This window comes from Carya illinoinensis, chromosome 11 (genome assembly GCF_018687715.1).
Source record: "Carya illinoinensis cultivar Pawnee chromosome 11, C.illinoinensisPawnee_v1, whole genome shotgun sequence".
NCBI lineage: Eukaryota > Viridiplantae > Streptophyta > Magnoliopsida > Fagales > Juglandaceae > Carya > Carya illinoinensis.
Genome location: NC_056762.1, coordinates 43796653 through 43821975, shown reverse-complemented (window position 1 = coordinate 43821975; position 25323 = coordinate 43796653). Strand labels below are relative to the sequence as shown.

The following is a 25323-nucleotide window of genomic DNA, read 5'->3' as shown; positions in this document are numbered from 1 at the left end:
GATAATAATTAGGGTTTATTTGGATGAAAAAATCTACACAATCTTCTACTATTCACACAACCTCCACATACCATATATTTTTTTTAATTTGTTTCTTTTATCAAATATTTAATATATGAATAATGAATAGAAGAATTGAATTAATTTAAGAAGAATAAACAAAAAAATATTAAAATTAAAAAAAAAAAAGTGGTGTGTGGAGATTGGGAGGTTGTGTAGCATTGCTCTATTTGGATTCAAAGATAAGATGATTTTAGATAAAAGTTGAATAAAATTTTGTTAAAATATTATTTTTTAATATTATTATTATTTAAGAATTTGAAAAAATTAAATTATTTATTATATTTTGTGTGAGGATTTGAAAAAATTATAATGTTGAAATGAAATGAAACACTCTCTGAATCTAAATAGACTTTTTAGTCATAGGTTATCATACTATTATATAATTATTGTTAAAATTATGCACTTTATCTCACAATAAATTCGATTTAATTTAAGATGAAATTCAATCCCTGTTTTTAAGAAAATGAAATTCAACCCGTAATTACTTTGTAATAAACCGTTTAAATTTAGGTCAAAATTAATTGGTGTAAATAACTTCAAAAAAATTTATTCGAATATGAATAAAGAATCAAAGACACGATGTTGTCTATTAAAAAAATAGATTTCCAACGGACGGTCTTGATTGAGAATAGATTTCCAATTAATAAAGCTTTCCCGCTTCAAGAGAAAGTATAATCACCTGCGTGACAGTCCAGCGTTCCCAAACACAACAGAACTTTAGAATTTGCGGCAATATAAAGCCCTAGGCCCCTAACCCCTATTTCAAAAATTCAAAAACTACTTTCGATTACTAGAAAAGTTAAAAAACCCTACTTTTCGATCGGTACTTGACCAAATGCTCAAACTTAGGGTTTCGCAGTGGCTCTGATTGGGTAAGCATTATTGTATATATTCGTTGAGTTTTGGAGTCATAATTTGAGCATTTTTCATTAACGGTAACCCTAGGCTGTTGTTTGGTTTTCGATAAAGCATACATAGATATTGGATTTTTTGGATCATTCGAGGAAGATGTTTTGTTTTCTCATTTAGTGTTTCAACTGCTTTTGATTGGTTGCTTTAGTTTGGCCATTTTTTTTCTTTGCTTTGCCTTACATATTCAACGTCACTTTAAAAGACGATATGCACAGATATTGTTGCTTTTCCCTCTCAACAGTTGTCTCAGCAAGCATAGAAGATGTAACATTGCATTTATGAGTTTCCACCAACAGATGAATAAACGACGAAAAATCTGCTTGGTTAGGGAGAAAGGATGAAGTAAAATTTAATATATATTTTTTTAAAGAAGAAACTGAAGAAGGTCTGGACAAGCTTTTTCGTTTATATGCCGGCTAGTAGTGTCATAGTGTGGAACTTTACATCCAGAATTTGACTTTTGTACTTCTTTTAGCAACAACCAAGGGTGGCAATATGTTACACGACTCGTTAATCTAACATGACCACGACACGATAATAGCGGGTTAGAGTTTAGTTTTAACGGGTTTAAGTCAAAACGGATTGACCCGTTAAGACACTATTGCTTAACGGGTTAATAATGGGTCAAACCGTTCTGGCCTGTTATGACACGTTAAGAAAGTTAAAGTTACAATTATACCTTTATACCTAAAAGTAAAAGAGAAAATCTTCAAAACGGTCCATCTGTTAATCTTTAATAAACAGCCCACCAACAGTTAACTTACACATAGCCTCCTCACCATTCATATCCTATGCCTTCACCACATGCACACAAAGGATCCATCCCCTCTCATTCTCTCCCTCTCCCCCAGAACCCAGATTTGCGAAATCAGCCACTCCCCCTCCCTGCCACCCAAATCGCTTCCTCTCTCCGTCGTCTCACGAGCCACACGGCCCACTTTGCATCCTCTCTCCGTCGTCGCACGAGGCTGCTAATTCATTCTCTTATTTTTCCTACAGATTTCTAAAGTCCTTTTGAAAAAGTTGAAATTGCAAAGCACAACTGAAAGTGGAGTATGACTCATGTCTCGGTCTTATCTTAAACAGAGTGGGGGGAAAGCTAAAACCCAAATCTGAAAGTATACTGAAAGTCTATTACCCAAAAACTAATTCTTTCAAATTCTGAAAGTATGGTCTGTTGAGACAAAGACAAAAAATAGATTCTTTCAAATAAAACAAAATGTGTGTGCGCCCAGGTGTTTTTTCCTCTCTTTTATTTATATTTTTGTTTTCTGTATCCAATCCTGACAATTGGTTGTCTTGGTTTTCCCTTAACCATCGGTGGGTTATTAAAGAAGCTCCTAGAAGTTTTGTTTGATTACAAGTGAGAACTGAGAAGTTTTATGCAAACACCTTCTATTTTTACTCAATCACCCCAAACTTTATCTTCAGATTTTATGATACATTATCATTCAAAAAATTATTTGTCAAATTGCTTTCAAAAATACAGAGCAAGCTTTTAGACACTGTAATGGCGACATCACAACAGGAGCAAACGAACGTGAGGGGTGATCCAGAAGGAGCAAGTTTGAAGAGATAAAAAAACATACCATCAAGACCAGCAAACGACGGCAAATAAAATGGGGGACGGAGTTGGTCGATAGTGGAGATGGGCGACGGCGGCAGAGAAGAGGTGATCCAGCACACAGGGAGTCGAACGTGAGGTGTGGGGGTACGAATGTTGCCATGGAGAACAATAATTTAGTGTGATGCATTTCATTTTGCTTAGTGTGAAAAATGTAACGTGTCAAAATCTGATTGGCGGCTGTTAATCCCTCTTCACCAGCCCGACCGTCCCAAATCGTTACTCAAAGTAAAATTATTAGAATTTTAATTTCGATATTTTTATTATTTGAATTGTAATTTTAGACTTTAGTTAGTTTTATAATTTTTATAGATATTGTAATTTTAACACTTATATAAAATTATGCTAAATTTAATCAAATCAAACTAGTTAATTTTGGACCTATTCAACCCATTTATATAAATAGTTTGAAATATGTAGTATTGTGTTGTGTTAACTCATTTCGTAATATTTGCTAATGGGTTAAAACGGGTTGACACGACACGACTCATTACGTTAATGAGTAGTGTTAGGGTTGACCTAGATAGTATAATATACATGCTTTGATAAGACACGAACACGACCCGTTAACACGATTTGACACCCCTAAACCCAGAGCATTTCATGAGAATTCGTGCGCTGGATTTACATTTATTGGTTTAGGCACTTTTTAACTTTTTCTAAGAATATGTCATCTTGACTTTCCGTCATCCTTTGGCTGTGTTGGTAGGCTTAGGGCTTCTTTGGAAAAATATTTCATCCAAAATTCTCATCCCATCTCCTTCCCTAACATCACTCAAGCACAAATATTTTCAAACTAATCATTACAACTTTTCCAAACTTTTAAACAAAAAATAAAAAATAATTTAACCTTTTCAAATCCCCAAACAAAAATAATATTAAAAAACTATATTTTAACAATATTCTAACTTTATAATATTTTTTATTCAACATTTTCTCTCCCATTTTTCAAAATCCCATAAAACATTAACAGAAACTATCTCACTATTATTCACGAAATTATCATCTCATCTCACTCCTCAAGCTTGTCCTTAAACTTTTAATTTAGAAATATGAAAGTCTAAGGCTCAAAAAGAGGAGGATAAAAAGAAGCGCATGGAAGCCATATAAAGGAACCTGTCTTTTATGGATTCCCTTAACATGCTCTATAGTTTGTATTGTTTTCTCAATGCTTTCTTTATGCTTTCTTTATGGTAGTTATGTTTTGAATGTCTTATTCAGGTGCAGGTGACTCAAAGAAGGGCAATGGCGTCATCTGATGATGAGGCTGATGTCCTGCCACGATGCGTGTCAAATTACTATTTTGAAGACGACGAGGATGAGCCAATTTCCTTTTCTGTTTTGCCAATTCAATGGAGAGAGGGGGACATTCAAGATTGCGTCAAAGAACAGATATTCCTGCATGGAGTGACTGACAATGGGCTTCGAAAAATATATAAGCATGTGGTTGCATGGAGGTTCGATCTTTCCAATATGAATCCTGAGATATTGGTGCTCTCTAAGGAAAATAATTGGATCAAGCTTCAGAAGCCAAGAAAAAGCTTTGAGGATATAATTAGGACAATTATGGTAACAGTGCGGTGCCTTCATTTCTTAAAGAAAAATCCTGAAGCTTCTGGAAAATCTTTGTGGGATCACTTGTCTAAAGTCTTCAGGTATTTCCCATCTTCTGAACCTTTTTAACTTTCTTTCTGTTTGTATTCTTTGTTCAAAATTTGACAGTTATTTAAATTGAAGCTTGTATGAGGTCAGACCTTCTCAGAATGATCTGGTGGACCACATACCTCTCATCAGTGAAGCTGTTAATAGGGATGACACCTTAGCAAAGTCCAAGGTTTGTAACTTCCTATAGCTTATTTCTCCTGGATTGTTAATTATAACTCGGACAGTGCATGTTAACTTTTTTTTAGAATTATGTTAGTTGTTAATTCTTCTCAAGATGACCCATACTAATATGACCCTGATACTGAAGAAGGAGAGCCCGTACATGGTGATCCAGTTTTTTGCCCAAGTCTTTGCAATGTGGTGTATGAGATACTATCCAAGATTATTTGCAATATATAAATTGATAAATCATTAAGGCCTCGTTTGGATAGTTAGATGAGATGAGATGAATCTGTGAATATTAGTGAGATGGTTTGTGAATAGTAGTAAAATAGTTTGAGTTAAGATTTTTATTGGGTTTTATGAAAGGAGAGAGAAAAAAGTTGAATAAAAATATTGGAAAGTTAAAATATTGTTAGAATATAATTTTTATTTTGGGATTTGAATAAGTTGAATTATTTTTTGTGTTTTATATGGAATTTTGGGTAAGTTGTAATGATTAGATTAAAAAATTATGAAAGAGATTTTGTCAACCCATGGCCATGTTTCATTTCCATGGAAGAGGATTTGGAGATCATGGGTGCCTACTAAGGTAGCTTTTTTCGTATGGATTGTTGCTCTTGGGGAGATCTTGACTACGGACAATTTGAGAAAGAGGGGAATCATAGTGATGGATTGGTGCTATCTGTGTAAAAAAAGGGAGAATTTGTAAATCACTTACTATTGCATTGTGAGGTCACGAGTTGGCTATGGAATGAGATCGTTAGAAGAATGGATATTGCTTGGGTAATGCCTCCACGGGTGGTGGAATTATTGGCCTGTTGGAAGGAGCTTCAAGGTTGTCCTCAAGTGGCGGCAGTGTGGAAGATGATCCCGTTGTGTATCATGTGATGTACATGGTCGGAGAGGAATGAGAGATGCTTTGAAGATAGGGAACGCACAATGGAGGAGCTTCAGAATTTTTTTATGCGCACTTTAATACTGTGGTTTTCAGCCATTGTACTGTGGTTTTAATACTGTGATAATTCTTATGCATAAAACATGTCGGTGTGGGCTTTGTGGAAATCTTGTTGGAGGATCTATTCATTTTCTTTCGAACTTTCTGGTTATGGCTCAGTGAACATAGAGGAAGTACTGAAGCAGAAGTACATATGGATGGATTTGGTGCGAGTGAGGCTCTAGATGCTGAAAAATTATTCTGTGGATTTCACTAATACTTTTTAATGTGCTCTAGTTTTACTTATTTCTTTGATTGCTTGTTACTTGGTTATTGTGTTAGATATTATCTCTTATATTTAAATATCATTTTTTTGCTTCATTTGAGAATATATGATCTTCACTTAAACCTTAGGTTTTATGTTTAAAAGTATATATTCTAGGTTTTTTAATTTGCTAGAATCAAGGAATCATTCTATTTTTGTATTATGATGAATTTTATGATTTGAACAGTTTTTATACACATTTCTCAAGGAGAAGCCTGGGAAGAGGAAACTATCTGATGAGGTTATTACTTTTGCTTGTCAGCACAATTTTTTTCTCTCCAATTATCCTCTGTAACTGCCCTTCTTTTTTCTCTTATATGTTTTTCTAAATTGTTTTTTTAAGTCTGTGAACAGTGAACTTATTGGTGTTCCAGGATTGTAAAAAAACAGCAATGTCTGGATTTATAGTTTATGACTTGAATGAAGAAGAAGAAGACGAGTCCAATAAAGTTACGGGCGTATATGATCATGTTTGTGCATTTTGTGACAATGGTGGCAATATTTTAAGGTAAGCACTTTTTGTTGGTTACTTGGCACAATTTTTATTTTATTTTATTTGGTACAATATTTTTTTACAGCTTGCAATTCATTTGTTCATTTGTATACATCCTGTGTACTTAGACTGTGCCTATTCTTGATAATAAAATTTCTTATTAATTATTAAAAAAAAAAATTCTTTTGTACGTCATCTAGCTTCTTCCTAACTAGGTGTCTGCTCTTGTATATATCCCATCTACTTGGGTTTTGCCTAGATTTCTTTTTTTGGTTGTTATTTATTTTTATAACCGATAAGATTCTTTTGAGAAAACATAATGGTGTAGGGCTAGTACATGGGAAACATACAAGATTTATGCTAGTTGAAAGGGGGAAAACTAGGATCTAAACTTACTAAGAACTGAGGAATCCTAGGCGGAAAAAACAAATCCCTGTGATTACACTTATCCAATGGAAAAGTGTTTTCAGAATGATTTCAATTTAATCAATGAGATTTCAGTTCCATTAAAAATCTTATCTCCCTACAAATACTCCATATATAGGTATAACATTTTGTTCCCAAAAATGTTACTTTGATGTGATTTGAAGCCGCTTCTCGAACGTGCAAAAATCTGGCTCACTGACTGAGGCATAACTCAAGAAATATCCAGCAAGGAGAAAACTAATGACTAAGCCTAATATATTTTTGCATGCATCTACAATTTTGTACAATTATTTAGAATATTGTAAAAAATTAAATATTGATGATGCACTTGGGTGTATTCTCTTGTATGCTTCCTGTGTACTTAGGCTATGTCTATTTACTTGGAATAAAATCTCTTATTACCTATAAAAAAAAATATTGATCATGCACATACTTTTTATGCATACTTTTGAGGACCTCCAGAAGGTCCTAATTCATGGTCTGCTGTTTTGTGGATTCTGCATCTTTTGTTTAAATTCATGTGTGAGTTCACGGTATGATTTCATTTTTGTTCTTATGCAGTTGTGAGGGAAGGTGCATCAGGTCATTTCATGCAACTAAAGAGGCTGGTGCAGAATCTAATTGTGTGTCTTTGGGTTTTTCTTCGAAAAAAGAAGTAGATGTATGGTGCTGGTTCATATCTACTTTGAAATATCTACCTCGTTTGTACCTTTTTAGTATCACCGTTTATTTATTTATTTTTTAAGTTCATAGGAGTTGCCAATATTCGTCTGTAAGAATTGCAAGTATAAACAGCATCAGTGCTTTGCTTGTGGGAAGTTGGGCTCTTCTGATAAGTTTTCGGGTGCTGAGGTATGGTTTTAGCTCTAAGAAATTGAACAAACGTTTATTTTTCTGTTTATTGCCCCCCCCCCCCCCCCCCCCCCCCTTTTCACACACACACATAAAAGCAGTTATTTCTAATTGGGCCTTACTCATCTTTACTTATATCTTTCTCCTTATGAACTTGCTTTTCTTCATCTAAATAACCTTTTATAATGCACCTTGATTTTTCTGTTTCTAATTTGTTAAATATATATAATCTATATATTGCTGTATAGATCTGATTTTACCAAGAAAAATGCGTGCATCTGTTTTCCTCATTTAATTTATGTATTTTCTCACTTGGAACCTTGCAGACTGAGTTGTATATTCCAGTTTAATAAACTGTTCTCTTCTCTCACACTCAAAGCACTTTAAACACTTTTTCCTCCAGCTTTTGAATTTCCCTTTTTTATTTAATTCTTAGTTTGAAATTAGTTTTGCCTAGTAAATTGATTTCTTTCGTAATAAGTGCTCTCCTCCCCTTTTCTCCCATCCCTCTCTTTTGCTTCTCCTGTAGTTTCTGTCATCCTGAAATCCCATTCAGGAAGCATTGATCTTTATTTGTTTCATCTGTTTTTTGTTTGGTGTACTTCTAATTTCCATGTAAGAAAACTTGATCTTTCATGCTTTAGCTTCTTTTAGCTTGCTCAGTTAGATATTCAGCAGAGATTTGATTATGTTTGATGTAATTGCTCGTGATGGAAAGTTGTTGCAAATTTCATGCTTGGTTATCTTGTTTTGATAGACAGATCATTCAGGGCAGCTATTGTGAATCTCCGTTCTCCCCCCCCCCCCCCCCCCTCTTCCTTCACTCTACATGGATATCAATGACTTTGTTTAGTATTCAGATTTCTTAATTGCAGTCCAATGCCCATTTTGATAGATTGCAATGAATGTTGTTCCAAATTTCTTGGCCATTACTCACTTCAATTTGTATGTCAATGGCTCTAAATGTCTATACCAATTGCGTTTTTAGGTCTTTAAGTGCGTTAGTGCAACATGCGGCTATTTTTATCATCCACATTGTGTGGCAAAACTGCTCCATCAGGAGAATAAAGTTGCTGCAGAAGAGCTTGAGAAAAAGATTGCTGCTGGGGGGTCTTTTACATGCCCAATCCATAAGTGCTATGTTTGTAAACGAGGAGAGAATAAGAAGGATCACCAATTGCAGTTTGCTGTATGTAGGCGTTGTCCTAAGTCATACCACAGGAAATGCTTGCCAAGGTACTACTTATTGTTGTATCTTTTTTTTTTGTCAATACCCAGTTATGAGAGCATGCCTCTTTGGAAGTACAGTCTAGACGCTTTATGCTTGAATTGCCTGTATCAGGAAGATTTCTTTTGGAGAGGGTAAAGGCATCGTTACCAGGGCTTGGGAAGATCTATTACCAAACCGTATTCTGATATATTGCTTGTAAGTGGTTGAAATTGGTTGCACTTTTTTCCCTTCAGTTTGTTGGTACTACTTGCTAATTGTTTTTGTCTAATTGAGCAGAAAACATGAGATTGATAATGAACTTCGAACTCCAGTTAGAGACCACATAAAATTCCCTGGTGTTATGACTATAACTGAAAAAAGGAAGGTACCCGTGAAAGAAAAGAAAAAATCCTCTGGATACAAAGATAAAGATTTGTCAAAGACGGAAAAGCTTGCCTTAGATGACTCCTGCAGAGAAACTGCTTTGCAAGTGGCTAAACAGAATCAGAAGTCATCATCACTTGCGAAGCTGGGGAATGCAAAAAATTCTAAGAAAGTAGTATCTATATCAGATATATCAAGGAAGGGGAAAGTAAATGATTCGGCAAGGAAGCTTCCGAAGGAAAATGCGAATTTGGTCTTGACGGGGTTGGATAGGTCCTCCGCCACTGACGAGAACAAATATTCTCTTGGTGATAGGTTATTTGACTTAATGAAGAGGTCTGGGCAACTTAAGCCCACAAAGCAGGATGCACTAGATGGTAACATTAATAAATCTGTAGCAGTTAAGCCGCACAAAAAAAAGCTGAAGAGTGCGCCGTCTTCATTAGATGCTAATACAGAGAGGAGGTGAAACTATTTAATTTATAGTTTGGAATACTTAAATCCTTTATTTTAACTATATAATATTTGAAGGGAGCTGCCATGGTTGCTGGCCATGTATTTGAAGTCTTAATTATATGTTGATTATGTCTTATTCCCAGATATATTTCTCTTAATGCAGGTTATTGACATTGATGAGAGATGCTGCATCATCAATAACTTTAGAAGAGATCAAAGAAAAGCACAAAGTACCCTCTAGTCATTCTTACTCATCAAAAAATAACGTGGAGAAGATCATTACCATAGGGAAGTTGGAGGGGTCAGTTGAGGTACATAACATTTTAGGTGTTATTGCTGAAATGGGTGTTATACGTATTTATTTTATATTTTCAGAAAAATGAATGAGAGTTGAGGTTTTGTAGTTACTCTTTTGTACACAGGCAATTCGAACCGCTTTTGGGAAACTAGAGGAAGGCTGCAGTCTTGAGGATGCAGAAGCTGTCTGCGAACCTGACATTTTGAGACAGATATTCAGGTGGAAGGTGGGTTACCTATACATTTTTGTCCTAGAATCAGTCATTTTATGAGGTTCTATCTTTTGGTTGTCTCAAGCCAGTGATGGAGGACGTACCTTTCCTTTTGATATTCTGTGTTTATTTATGCTCACTGCTTGCATCCATAAACTTGTTGAGATTTGGGCCTGAATATTTTCAATTGAATCTGGATGGATATCCATTGAAAGAATCATGAGAAGTGGTACTGATGATGCGAAGTTGCTCATGCTTAATGTGTTCATTTTTCTTCTTTAAATTAAATAGAAACATAGAAGTTTTGGATTTTGGTACATTTTGTGGCTGTAAACCAGAATATTTTGGCAGTATATGGGTTTACTTCTTTCCATCAGCTTAAGATTTTAGAACAGTTAAGAGTATACTTCTTGTGTACAGTTAAGATTATACTTCTTGTGCACTTGGACTATGCCTAATTACGTGATTTAATAAATTTCTTACTTACCAAAGAAGAAAAAAAGTTTTAGAACAGTTAGTAACTTGTAAATAGGTGTTATCAACTTATCCATGTATACTTCCTGTGTAGGTGGGTTTTGCCTATTTGCTTATCAATAGAATCTTACTTTACCAATAAAAAAAAATGATTTTAGATCAGTTAAAGTGTTCTAAATGTTATTGTTGTTCCAATAATTTATGTAAAATTGTGCAATTCTCAAGAATGGAAAAGATTTACTAGCTGTATGTAATTTTATATTATTAGCTTCCCTTTTTATGGCGAATAAGTTGGTTTGATAAGGCAAAATCATGTTTCTGGTGCCTCCTTTGCTCTTGCGCATTTACACTGCAAGTTCTTTCATCCATATTCACTAGTACTTTTTTTTCCCCTGGCGTTTGCTCTCTAATGTTAGGTATATTTTTTGGATACATTAACTTATGAAATATATATATATATATATATATTTGTTGGATACAGTATATTGACACTTATGGTCAACGTCAGAATAAAGTTGTCAATTCATTGGCTTCATTGATTCTTTCATTTGCAGAACATGCTTCAAGTATATCTTGCACCTTTTCTTAATGGTAATCGTTACACATCCTATGGTCGCCATTTTACAAAAATGGAGAAAATTGAAGAGGTGATTTCCTTGTGTTTGCGTCAATGTTATTCCAATAGCTTTTCATACTCTGTTTCTCTTCTATTATTTTTGTTTGTTATGCCATTTTTGTTCTGCCTTGTAATACCCTTCATATTGCTATATAAATAAAAAGACTTTTTCTTACTTGAATGCATATCTATATCCCATACTGTAATTTGGTCTGTTTGTTGATACGTAGTTCTCCGATGCATAAATTTACTACTGTTTGCTGTGTGGTCATTTAGTGGCTTTGAAATTTGGGATGATAAAAGAACGGTGAGCTAATGTGTAATGACTTTTGTGCTTTTGGTTTGAGTTGGGTAGAGGCTAGTTTGAGAAACCAAGGAAATAGATAAACATTATGGGGAGCAAGAGAAAAGGATGATAATTATTCCAAGGCAGTGATAGCATGTATATTAAGTGTTTATATTTTTGCCTGTTGTTGGAATTCATGTCCAAAAAATGTCACATTGCTTCCCCGCATATGAAAATGATTTTTTTCCTTGATTTTAAATTATGTCAAGAACTGTACTTTGCGATCAATTTAATTATTGTTGCCTAGATGACTAACACAAGAGGGGGGTGAATTGGGTTATATTTAAAAAATTAACAATTATAAATCAAATACACAATATAAAATATAAACAAAATACGAAGCAGAAATAAATATAAAGAGTAAGGGTAAGAGAGAAGCCAACTCAGTATATTAACGAGGTTCGGCTCTACTGCCTACGTCCTCACCTCAAATTATCCCTTGAGGATCTCCAAATTCACCATTCAACTTCCTTCAAGTGGAGATAGAAACCTATTATACATTTGAACAACACCGCTACAAATGATCCGTGTAGAACACCCTCTACACTTGCAATCACTTTACACGTGGTGATTTAACTATTTCTTGTGTAGAACACTTTCTACACGCACAAGGGTTATACACACATTTTTACTGATATAAGAGCTGATAGTGAGTAGATTATCAGAAAATACTATTCAATTAGTGAAATAAGAACAATACAGCGCAAATTATATCTCTCTCAAAATAAACAAGATTTAAGGCTTAATGCTTAGAGAAGAGAGAATGAAAGTTTTGAATGAATGTTGTATACTCTTGGTGTTGTGAATGTGAAGCTCTCAAATGATCTATTTATAGGCATATGAGATTTCATATTCACATTTAAAAAGATTTATGTCAAAGACAACATTATTCACTTTTCAAAAAGTTTAAATAATTTCTTCCTTTTCATTTGTCAAAGAAAATATCATTTACTTTTCAAAAATTTCAAACCTAATGTTTTTACTTTTTGCATATGACAGAAGGGGTATACTTTACTTTTCAAATTTTTTAAACAAAATTTGCCTTTTGCATAAGTCAAAAAGAGCATCAATTACTTTTGAAAATATTCAAATAAAGCATGCACATGTGAAAAATGACAATCAATCATTTTTAATATTTTCAAAATTTTTAAACAAAATCTACTTTTTGCATAAGTAAAAAAAAGTATCAATCACTTTTGAAAATAAATAAAGCATGCACGTATGAAAGATGACAATCAATCATCTTTAATATTTTCAAAATTTAAACCTTTAATCATGTCATGCACATGTGAAAGATGACAATCAATCATATTTCAAAATTTTTAAAATATTCATGCACATGTGAAAAATGTATTTTACTACTTTATGATAAAATATTAATTTTGAGTCTTAATCCTAATGTTGACTTTTTAAGAGATTTACAACATTATTCTATGAGTTTTAATGTGAATTTGTTCCCTTTTTGCTCATACTTGGTTCCTTAATGTGCTTGACTCCATTGTGTAGACAATTTGAGCTTGAGACTCATTTATTTTTTGAATTTATTTGTTATCATCAAAATCCTTGTGTAGATATATAATTACATGAAAGTTAAAACTTTGGATTCAACAATTATATTTGCATGTTTTGCCACTTCTATATATATGTTGAGTGTGTAGAATTACTTCATAATGGCTTGGGGCTTGGAGTGGCTAAAGCATGATCTTTTAATGTGCAGATTGTTGATAAGCTCCATTGGTATGTACAAAACAACGACATGGTGAGAATTTGTGTGCTTAGTGTATTTTAACTTCCATTGAATATTTTTGATGGGTAAAAAATATTTGAACTTTGCAACCCAAAATACACTAAGCCCAGAATGGAAAGGAACACACCTCTCCTACCCCAATATGGGCTAGGGGCTCTCTAATATGGGTTAGGTGTTTTCTTGTATACGTTTAGTATACTCGGTTACTCTTTTTGATAATATAATATTTTTACTTATAAAAAAATTTTTTTTTTGAACTTTGCATCTTAACTTCCTTTGAATATTCACAATATACATTAATTTTTAGTTATTTATTTTGCTTGATGGTTTGAATATATTTTTCACTGAGTTAGATGGTTGAAATAGTTTGGGTAGTTGTGATGTTATTCACATTTAACACTTTTTTTTTTCTTTAAAGAATTTTTCCTAAATATTATGAATTTTTTTTTCTACTTTGGTCTACTCTACTGGTCAACTTAGCTAAAGGATTGCAACTTGGTTAGTTTTGATGAGAACATGATTAAAAGAGGAATCAATCTTGTTATCAAGATTTAAGGTCTTGTTGGAGGTCTCATGTGCTGTCCAAAGTTGCTTTTTTTATTTGGATAGCATCGCTTGGGAACATCTTGACAATCAATAATCTGAGGAAGCATGGCTTGGTTATTATGGAGTGGTGCTTCTTGTGTAAGAAACATGGTGAATCTGTGGATCATTTACTTTTACAATGTGAGGTGGCAAAAGCTTTATGGGATGGTGATTTTTGTAGAGTTGGGATGGCCTGGGTAATGCCTATGAAAGTAGTGGAGTTACTTGCATGTTGGAATGGGATTCATAGTTGTTCTCAAGTGGGTGCTGCATGGAAGATGGTTCCCTTGTGCCTTGTGGTGTATTTGGTGGGAAAGGAACGAGCGGTGCTTTAATAATGAGGAGTGTACTGTAGAGAAAATTGGGAAATTTTTTGTGTTCTCTTTACTTCAATGGTTTTCCGCTATTGTACCTAATGGAGGGTCTGCTTTTGAAATTTTGTTTTCGTTTTCTGCTTCTAGAATGTAATTAGGTGTTTCTTTTGTATACTTTTTGTGTACATGGGCTTTGCCTATTTCATTCGATGAATAAAAGTGTCTTTCTTTCTTATAAAAAAAAAGTCTTGTTGGATGTGAAGCTTGACCTTGATTTTTTGAAAACTACTCCAAGACTGGATTTTATTCTTTATAATGAAATTGAAACATATTTATTTCTGATGTAGAAAATGAGTTCATGAGTTTCCTAGTACCTTTTGGCTTCTAAGAATTACCTTTGACAAAAACCACTCATTAATTAACAAAAACTTGATATGGCCTTCTCCCATTAGAAACTAGGAAATAGATTTTCCCCAGACATGGTTTATGTGGGAATGGGGAAGTACACAAATACACTGCTTGGAAACTTCTATGACATACACAAATGATGGTGTTGTAATTTGCTATGTCATGAACCGAGAGAAAGTAAGATTAAACCTTACTATTTCTATCAGATGGTCTGGTTATTGTAAAGGGGTTGCATACATGTCAGATTAATTTGGCTGGTAATCATTTTTTTTTATAAGTAATAAGAAGTTTTTATTCATAATTTGGCTGGTAATCATATTGTGTGAATATGGAGAGCTCAACCTTGATTGACAATTCTAAACGATGAACCTTGTCCAGGAAAGATTTTTGGTCTATCTATAATCCAAGAAAATTTATGGTTATTGTGTTGATGCATTTATCTTGGTTGCTACAAAGTGACGATGGTGGTAGGTGGGTTGAAATTCAGAGGCACATAAATCTCTCTTTTGAAATTGAAGTGACTGGTCAAATAACAGGGCTTTTATTCTCTTTGCTTGTGTTTTCCTTCTTTTGATTTATACAGTATTGTACGTTGTATTGATCTCCAATTTTTAAACTTTTTGCCTTTTGTCTATGTTTGGAATGTCTTTTGATATATTGGTACTTCCTTGTTAGCAACATCGTCTCTCTGACAGGAGAACTTGTATATTTCCTCTCTATATGGAGTTATAGGTTTATAGCAACTCTTTAAAGGGTTCTTTTTTAGATTAGTTGTCATGTGTCATTGCAAGCATTGTTATACTGATCAATTATGATTTGCTCCCGTGAGCAGATAGTGGATTTCTGTTGTGGAGCTAATGATTTTAGCATCCTAATGAAGAAAAAGCTAGAAGAGACGGGGAAGATTTGCTCATACAAAAACTATGATATCTTCCAACCAAAGGTAATCTTCACGATTTCTTATACTGATCGGTTCTGAACTAGAGTGGGCCTTTTTGATGACTTGTAAACAGGGCTTTATAGTTTAACACAATTCAATTTTAGTCGTTAAGATGGCTGAAAATTTGGTGGCGTTGTTGACCATCAGGCTTACAGAAGGGTGCAAAGTGTTGGCTTTGGTAGTTTTGGGGTGCAATATGTTAGTTTTGGTAATTTGGTGTGCAAAAGTGCAAAACCCATGATAGTTTGGGGGTGCAAAGTATCCATCCCTCTATATTTCATATAAAAATAGAACTTTAGAATAATTGTACTAGCTATATTTGTAAATGTTTGCGCTCACATGTTTGGTTTTATCTTTTGGAACTCTCTTGTTTTCTTTTCTTCATCGGTGAACATCATCTCAAAACGGTAAGTATGGGTGCATATCAAAGGATGCATTGTTGAGTGCATAATACAATCAGCTCTATTCTTGATTAATAGAACATTATAGAATGTTCAGTTAACATTTTCCCCAAGAGTTGGAAATTAGTACTATGGATAGGGCTAACTCAATCTCCGTCTAATTAACCCGTGACTTATAAAAAAGAAAAGAAAAGGGAAATGGCTTCCTAATACTGACTAAAAAACAATACTTATAAAAAAACACTGACTAAAGAATTTGACATATGGATATGTGATATCCCATATGATAAGGATAAGGGTAGGTGGTGTATGGGATCCTACATTGTTTGGGAAGGAAAAGTTCTTGCTCTTTATAAGGTTTCAATGGGCTGGGTGTTGGGGCTGCCTGTTGGGCACACTGATGGGCTGTTGGGCGTGAGGCTCCAATGGAAAGCCTAAACCACATGGTCTATACTCCAAAAGAGATGTGGGACTTGAGATGTGCCACCTATGATAAATAGGCCTGACGAGGACGTTGGGAATTTAAGGAGGGGAGATTGCGATACCCCATATGATAAGGATAAGGGTAGGTGGTGTATAAGACCCAACATTGCTTGAGACTGAGAAGTTCTTGCTCTTTATAAGATTCCAATGGGGCTCCAATTGTATAATTGATTAGTTTTTTTGGATTATAGGTTATGTGGTTTGGGTCTTCCATTGAAACGTTACAGGATAGGTACCAAAAGCATTAAAGATATAATCAGTCACTTTTCCCCCTTGTATTGTGCCAACTGAAAATTTTGAAGTGGGGACTTCTAGGCTCTAGTATTTGGCTCTTCAGCCATATTGGCTAAAAAATTATGGGTTAGTCTATATGATTTAGAAAAACTCTAAATGCAGTCGGTTCGTGCAGGCGTTGGACAGTCGTTTGACGTGGATGTTTAATGAAACGCTTCGTTTCATTTAATTTGGGATGCTGAAACTGAAGAAAAAGCCCTTCTTAGTAGTAGGAACCAGCTCCAAGTATGACTTTGTTGTTGAACTAAACTTTTCAGGCTTTTTGAAATCCTTGTTTGGCTGTGAAAGGGTGGAGAAGGAAACAATGAAACAAAAATAAGCTTCCTTCCTTTCGTAATGGTAATTTCATCATTAATATGCCAGAACGCTATCCTATGCATATGACCTCAAATAACTGATAAATTAGAAATGGGTAGCCAACTTCACGAACGAAACTTTGTTTAGGCAGAAGAAAGTCATTTTCTTTTTCATTTAGAGTTTTCCTTTCCAAAAACCAAAAAAAGGCACTGCCATGGAAATCCCATTTGAAGGAAAAAAAATGAAGGTTGGAGACAATTGCATTTACAGTTTTCCAAGAACCAAAGAAACCCATTACCATGAATGCCATCTAAAGGAAACAAATGAGAGCTTGAATGCCAGGGAAACCAGTGACGTGAGATAAAATACAGTTAGATATCAAATGTCAGTTTGAACATACCCATCCGAAATCTAAAATGAGAAACTCGTTTCTTCCTCAAACAGTAGATCTGCAACTGTCACAAAAATCTTCTGACAAATTTTGGGAAAAAATGCTCTGGACAAAGGCTTCGAGTTTGGACGGAGGATCTGTGTGAGTTCCCTTTAGTTTCTTTTGTTTCATGTTTTTTTTTTTTTAATAATTCTGACGTGGCAACCACATCATCAGCCGACTGCATCCAGACTCCCTCACACGACTGTCCGTAGAAGAACTGTATGATTTATGGGAGAATGAAAGACTTAAGTAAATTTGACAGTCACTTGTAGAAATGTAATACTTAATTCTATGGTCTACCATTCTGTGATTCCTGTGTATGAATTCTAAGTAAAGAGGCAGCTGGCATTACTCTTGGTTCTTTATTCTGATCACTACTGTTTGCTTGATGTTTGCTCTGCCTTTGCAAGTATGTTTGTCACTCCCCCCCACCCCAAAAAAAAAAGTACAACCCACCCCCAATACAAACGTGTGCTTGTGTACCACCAACATGTGCTTATTTTTGTTATTTGGTTGTGTTATGAAACTTTTTCAGAATGATTTCAATTTTGAGAAGAGGGATTGGATGACTGTCCAACCAAAAGAGTTACCTGCAGGATCACGATTGGTAAGTAATGATAACTTGTATCTAAAAGATCCTAATGAAAGTTTGTAGGCATAACTTGTTCCTATCTAAAAAATCATAATGAAAGTTTGTAGGCATGTGGAAAATGGTTCATTTTTCTTGCTTCTTGAGCAGATTATGGGTCTAAATCCTCCTTTTGGAGTAAGAGCAAGTTTGGCAAACAAGTTTATTGATAAGGCTCTTGAGTTTAACCCAAAGCTCCTTATTCTTATTGTTCCTCCAGAAACACAAAAGTACTTGCTCTCTCTCTCTCTCTCTCACACACACACACACAAACCCACCCACCCCACACATAACACATTGACACCACCTCCTCTATATTTGGTTCATTTAGCCAGGTTAGGTAAAAGGAAATTACCTCATCAACTGCTTTCTCACATTCGTTGCCTTTCACCAGGTTAGATGAAAAGAAAAGACCTTATGATCTTATTTGGGAGGATAATCAGTCTTTATCAGGAAAGGTAACGATAGAACTTTTTGGATATTTCACCTATAAAAAAGAAGATTGTTTTTGGATATTTCTGCTGTGATTGAATCTATATTATATTTTCTAAATTGCATGGTTAATGGTGCTTTTTACTGGTATCTCTGTCTTTAGTCATTTTATCTGCCTGGATCGGTTGGTGAGAATGACAAACAAATGGATCAGTGGAATTCGATCACACCTCCACTGTCCCTTTGGAGTCATAGCCACTGGACTGCTAAACACAAAAGCATAGCTGAAAAACATGGCCACATCTCCAAGCAAAAAGAAGGATCAGATATGGAAAAGAACCCTCTTGAGAATAGAATTCATGATCACCCAGCTGATGGTCATGATCGTTATGGTGATACTTCCGTGCTGATGGATGATCTTTCCTTGCAAAGTGATTCAGAAAAATTTAGAGGTGGGGCAGTTGTCAGCAAATGTCATGTAGAAAGATCCCCTAGCAGCAAAGGTTATAAAGAGAACCTTGAGAATGACCATGGGAAGAACCAGCCTGATAAGACATCTACAAGAAAGAGGAAACGTGATAAAGGAAAGCATAGAAAACGCATGGGTCAGGTATCATCAGAGAAAAAAAGAGATAGTGGAAAGCTTCACCATTCTTTGTCCAGTGTAGTTGAAAGGAGATTCTTATCCGAAAGTCAGCACTCCAAAGCTCGTGAGATGCCTTCGCATGCTGAGATAGGCGAGAATGGGCATCAGCATTTAGAGCCCCGCACATCTGGTTCTAGAATGCAGTTTGCAGCAGGTTATGGTGGGAGCCAGGTTAACATTCCCAAGGAGATGGGCAGAAAGAACAACATGAGTGGAAATGAGCCCTACTCGAGTGGGACCGATAGGGGGTTAGTGGACGGTAGTCCTGGGCACATGAGAGACAGCTCAGATCGTCTTAGTTACAGATCATATGACACAAGGGTGGAAGAGGGATTCACGAGGGACACAGATTTCAGGTTGCAAGGTCACCATTACGGGTTGCATGACCCTCATCCACCAGGAAATAACTATTTTACAGGCCATGATGGTCCATATGGCGATATTAGATCAATGCCATGGACATATGGGCACCCAGGTTCCGCAGCTGACTTTTCTTACAGGATGAATACGTCAGCAATGCAGCGATATGCACCTCAACTGGATGAATTGAACCACCCAAGACCAATGAATACCTTCACGTCGGAGCTCCCTATGATGAATGCGACCGACTTTTATAATCGTCGAGCATCCCAACCTGAGTATCAAAGCAACCGAATGGATTTTGCTCCTGGTCCTCGCCGTCCATATTCACACCAGAGTTCAGTAGGTTGGCTAAATGAATAGCTATAGCTATACATACCTTTTTTGAGTCACAAGGTTTTGTATGTTCATAGGCGAATTAGTAGGAGTTAGGCTGTGTAGCACTTTAGTTGAAGCTGGTTTTAGTTTGATTGGGAATCTTTGTTCTTTAATTTATCAGCCGCTTATGGGATTCGTATGCCATCACCTTTCTGTTTAATTATCTCTATTGGCAAAAAAAAAAAAAAAAAAAGAAGAAGCAGTAAATGAGATGCACGCAAGTTAATAATCTCATTTTAGCCGCTAAGGGTCCATTTTAGTAATATAACAGTTTGTGTTTTCCAAAGGATTAAATATTATGAGAATGTATATAGAGAAAATTTTCAAACCGGATGAGGTGCTTCTGTGAGTTTTACACCAACTAATAGGAGGGTGATATATTCATTCGTCTATTATACATGCTGTAGACCGAGGTACAAGTTACAAAATTCCTTTTTCTTTATCCAAGTCTGTCGACTCTGAGTCTTTTCCTCTCTCAAGCTTGTTGCCCTCTCTCTATGTTCTTACCATCCCTTTCTCTCTCTCTCTCTCTCTCTCTCTCTCTCTCTCTCTCTGTGTGGCACTCGTCGCTCTCTTACCAAATTGATCTCCATTGCTCAGTTTTATCGATGGATATGAGTATTTTGCAAAAGAAGATGTGTTCAATCGAAGTCACCGAAGAACTCGAAGAAATGCAGTGTCTCAGAGCGTGATCGTGGGGCATGGTTGGAAGAGTCTCTGTGGTCTTTATTGTCTTCATTTTCATTGTTGGGTTTGAGTGGAAGGTGGTAGAAAGAAAGTGCCTCATTTGTTTCTTCACGTCCTTTTTTTTTTTTCGGTAAACAGATTTTTGTTAAAAGTTATAGATTGTGAAGAGGTGAATGTATGAAAAAAAAAAAAAACTCGAAGAGAGAGAGAGAGAGAGAGAGAGAGATGGAGATTGGGGAGGCATATATGTGTGGTTTGTATGGAGAGGGATGAACTTATTTCGGAAAATCCGGAAAATCCTAATTTGCAAGCTTTTCCTTCCTATATATCTTCTTGGTTTGACAGATTTTGGTTTTTTCTTTATGCATGTTTTTGGAGTTTACTGTTTATATATGCTTTGGAGAGAGACCATGGGCTGAAGAGAGAGAGAGCTTCAAAGTTTCAAGGGACTTGGCAGAATTTTTAGAGGGGTGAGCGTGACATTCTTCTGCATTTGCATCCATCGTATCAAAGAAAGAAACATGACGTGGTTGTATTCTATTGGTGGGTGTAAAACTTAGATGTTCACTGCATTCGGCCCGAAGTTCCTCTCATAAGAGGCGCTCCCAACTGGTCGGGTGTCAATTTTGTTTTTACACCCGCTAATCATGAAGAGTCACGTAGGCATCCTAACAAATTTCGAGTTACACTCGGTTTGCATCGAATCGACCTCTCCCCCCCCCGTGCACTGAATTGACCAACAATGCCAAAAAAAAAAAAAAGTCCCTGCACCCCTAAGTTCTAGTTGATGAACGTCCCTGCTCCTAGAAATTTGAATCGACGAATGACCTACTCCTTGAAGTTCCAATCGACGAACCTCCCAACTGATCTTGCCTTCATGCCTCAAAAAAGAAAACGATATACTTATTGCTTCCTTCATGGCCGTAACCATAATATAGCTCCTCCATTGAAATGCTTCGTATCTATGAGGCGGAGATTGTTGAAGACCCAGAAGAGCATGAAACGAGAGAATCAACTTCATAAAGGCAAATGTTATGGAAAAATGAAGAAAGAAATTCCGTCAAGCAAAATGCTCCACAATGGAGATCCTGTAGTTGGTAATGCGAGTAATATTGTTCTCTCTCCTGTCAAACAAAAAGCAAGAAGGGAATTGCTTGCAAATTCCCATGCTGAAGAACCAAAAGGCATAGCAAATAGAGTTGGCATTTCAGGTAGAGAAAATGAAGACCTCGGCGATTTTAAGGGTCAATTTTCCAAATGGAGAGACACTAGATAAAATTAGAAGATCATCTGATGATGAATTTGTGGAATCAGCAATGAGTAACAGCATGGTCTCTTTTGATTTTGATCTTGAGCCACTGGAGGATCAAATTACAAGCCATGACGAAAAGAAAGGAAATTTGAAGCCTCACCATGGACTTCTTCAAGGGTCCCTTACCCACAGGGACTCCGAGCCGATCATGACCAATCAACTGAAATATTCCAAGGTTATCCAAACCAAGTCAGTAATTTTCTCAAGGACAAACGGCTATCTGCAATGAAATTTTCTGAGCTCATAGAAACTACTTTGGAATGTTGTTCCATTGAAGTAGAACAACATATAACAACCTCTTAGAACACTGGTGAAGACTGGAAGGAAAAGCAAACTGTTGCCATCAATATTGATATGATCGACAGCAAATTACTTCTTGCTAAAGTTGAACTCGATTCCATCATTAGTTGTTCATCAGAGATCAAAGATCCCAGCTCATGTAATAAATTCTCCTTGAAGCCAGAGAACATTGCAAGCACCCATCATGAATACTGGGGGAGAAGAACGGTTACCAGGGGAGAAGCATAAAGAGAGAAGAGGAAAGAGTGAAAAGAGAGAGTGCGTTACCTGGATGCATGTTTATTGTAATCCTTAGAAGTCGCATATGCATTTATTTTTCACTAGCGGGTGTGAAAACAAAACTTACACCCGATTGGCCTCAAGATTTTCTCTCCTCTTATATGTGTGTGTCTATAAATCTATATATATATATATATATATATATTTACTTTACTCCTTCGCACAAAGTCCTGTCAATGAAGTAAAAATTCAATATAGGGTCTCTTTGTTTTCTATCATTTTATTTGGGCAACATATTCTTTTAACTTCTAGGGATTGAATCAAGTGGTAAAGATACTAGTGTTGATGGTATGCTTTCTCCATGTCTAAGGTCCAAATCTGTAAATAATTTCTTCGGGCCATCGAACTTATCGAGTTTTCTTTTAAATTACTTGAGGTGCATTTGTAGGGAATTCTTTATTGAGTTCTGGTGCATCCTAAGATTAGTTAGTATTTTGTTATTGAACACATGTGCAATCAAAAAGAAAAAGAAAAAGGCAACATATTCTCTTAAAAAATAATAAAAAAGAAAGAAGAAGAAAAGAATAGAAAAGAAAATAAAGAAAAGATTGCCTATGGCCTTATATGCTCAAGGTTTACGAGTTCTTTTCAATCTTTTTGTACGTGATATGGGAATTCTGAAGAAGTGGTCACAACGCGTGTTACACAACAAAGTAGCAATCTTTTTGGCCTTTCTAAACTTTATGCACAAACACTAGACTCCATTTTCTCGAGGGGCCGACAATAAACAAAACAAAGTTATACTCCTCGAAATTTCAAATCATGGATTCCTTATTATAGATGTCCACAAACCACGAATTGCATCAAATTCCTTCTTATCCAGTTTGTCTAATTAAAAATGATGGCACGAGAATGTAAAATGTTCTCCATAACCGAGCGCTAGAATAATTAAATTCAACTATTCGAGTAACATTGCACAAAAATGAATGGGTTATGGACAAACGCTCGTTGCCTCCCTTACAAACCATCAAATATTTACTAAAGAATCTTTCTTATAATGGGTCAAAAATGGCAACTTTAGAATCCAATACTGGGCGAATAAAGTTGACATTTCCAACGATAAAAAACAAAAACATTACCTAGAAGTTCTTTTGCCCCCCCACCTTTTGTGGTTCAGATTCTCAAATGCAGAGAACCATTTTCAGACCCAAATTAAGGATGGAGTGAGCAATATTGTAGCATCAATCAAGAAATTAAGCATAAACAGAAGCCAAGATGGAGGGTGAAATCAAGAGTTTGATCGAGGTTGGGCTGTCAGTCATAGCCTCTCTATCTTACTGCTATTTCGTAGCCTCAAGAATCCCCAAAGGCAAACTCAGGCTCCTCTCCCTTGTCCCAATCTTCTGCCTTTTCACCATCCTCCCTCTCTCTCTCACCACTGTCCTCCCCACAGGCATCACTGCCTTATTCATCGCCTGGCTTGCCAACTTCAAGCTCCTCCTCTTCTCCTTCGATTTGGGCCCACTTTCCACTGACCCACCAAAGTCCCTCCCCCTCTTCATCTCCATTGCTTGTTTCCCCATCAAAATCAAGCAAAATGAGAATCACCCATCTCACCAAAACGACAAAAAACTCGCAAAATCTTCTAAGTCGCCTCTTAAATTGCCTCAGAATTTGCCAACCAAAGCCTTCCTCTTTACCATTTTAATGGTTGCAGCCACTAGTTATAAAGAACATGGGCACCAAAAGATGGTGATAGCCATATACTGCTGCATAGTGTGTCTTCTCGTGGACATAGTTTTGGGTTCGTGCAATACTATAGTCCGTGCCATTCTCGGGATCGAGCTCGAGCTACCGTCCGATGATCCCTACTTGTCCACATCTCTGCAAGATTTCTGGGGGCGGAGGTGGAACCTCGTGGTCAGCAATATTCTGCGCCACACAGTATACAAACCAGTGCGGTCAGTCTCGGAGACCGTGTTTGGTCCACAAAAGTGGGCCCCACTGCCGGCCGTTGCAGCGGCTTTCTTAATCTCCGGTTTAATGCACGAGCTGCTATTCTTCTACGTCACACGGGTGGCACCCACGTGGGAGGTGACGATGTTTTTCGTGCTTCATGGGGCATGTCTGGTTTTGGAGTTTTGGGTGAAGAACACATTGTTGAGCCAGCGATGCCGGTTGCATTGGGCGGTGTCGGGCCCACTGACCATTGGGTTCGTGATCGTCACTGCCGGCTGGTTGTTTTTTCCTCCCTTGATCAGGAACGGCGTGGATGCTAGGGCTATTCAGGAATGTGTCTCTGCGCTCAACTTTTTGAAGGCAAAGATAGATTGGGCTTAGGAAATCCCCGAATGCAGGTGCAACAGTTGGATTCTTTTCTCCTTTTTTTTCTTGTCATTCAGTTCAGTCGTTTGCCCCCAATTGTTATTCGGCTTTGTAATACACATTTTGGCCAATACGTATGAGTGATCGAACTTTCACTCGGGCATACCTAAGAAAATATATTTCGTGTAGAGAGGACATTTTCAAGTCTTCAACTTTAAGGTAATTATTATAAGAGAAATATCTATACGTAGTATTGAATGTAAAAGTATTACGTAATCATTTAAAAATAATAATAAATAAGAAATTTATAATAAAGTAAAATGAAATTTTTAATAATGTGTCTCACTCTTTCTTAAAATAATTAAATAAAATTTATATATTTCACGCCTATATATAATATTACTCTTATTATAATCTCAGCAAGTATTTAAGAAACGATATATAGCAATCAAATGTGTAAACAATAATACAAGACATACCAAAAAAAAAAAAAAAAAGGCTATTTAACAAGTTTTGCTTGTGGTACCTACAAAAAGCATTTGTAAGAATGAAATCTATATAATCCACCTATCAATGGGAAGGGAATCTCAGTTAATCTAAATGCTTGGGCAGGTAAAAAATAAACGATTCTTCGTGGGTCTGCATTTGGAAGAACTGCAGAAGAATTATTTGAGTTGAATGAA

General features: G+C 35.9%; 2 protein-coding genes across 7 annotated transcripts; both read left to right on the top strand.

Moving 5' to 3' along the window:
* The first annotated feature begins 770 nt into the window (after positions 1 to 770).
* Positions 771 to 19910, top strand: LOC122280996 (protein ENHANCED DOWNY MILDEW 2). Of its 6 annotated transcripts, none has more exons than XM_043092178.1 (20): positions 771 to 935; positions 2504 to 2686; positions 3821 to 4254; positions 4337 to 4433; positions 5873 to 5926; positions 6060 to 6193; positions 7166 to 7265; positions 7358 to 7456; positions 8445 to 8692; positions 8799 to 8882; positions 8964 to 9515; positions 9670 to 9817; positions 9929 to 10030; positions 11044 to 11136; positions 13169 to 13210; positions 15338 to 15448; positions 17889 to 17960; positions 18093 to 18211; positions 18376 to 18439; positions 18577 to 19910. In XM_043092178.1, the coding sequence occupies exons 3-20, from the start codon at positions 3845 to 3847 to the stop codon at positions 19780 to 19782; spliced, it is 3735 nt and encodes a 1244-aa protein (XP_042948112.1). In that variant the 5' UTR covers positions 771 to 935; positions 2504 to 2686; positions 3821 to 3844; the 3' UTR covers positions 19783 to 19910. The 6 variants fall into 6 exon arrangements, with proteins under 6 accessions (XP_042948112.1, XP_042948111.1, XP_042948109.1 ...); XM_043092177.1 differs by having other exon boundaries at positions 2465 to 2678; XM_043092175.1 differs by having other exon boundaries at positions 2465 to 2686.
* A 3502-nt stretch (positions 19911 to 23412) lies between these two features.
* Positions 23413 to 24880, top strand: LOC122280997 (probable long-chain-alcohol O-fatty-acyltransferase 5). The gene has a single exon (XM_043092182.1). The coding sequence runs from the start codon at positions 23591 to 23593 to the stop codon at positions 24653 to 24655; it is 1065 nt and encodes a 354-aa protein (XP_042948116.1). The 5' UTR covers positions 23413 to 23590; the 3' UTR covers positions 24656 to 24880.
* The last annotated feature ends 443 nt before the right edge of the window (positions 24881 to 25323 follow it).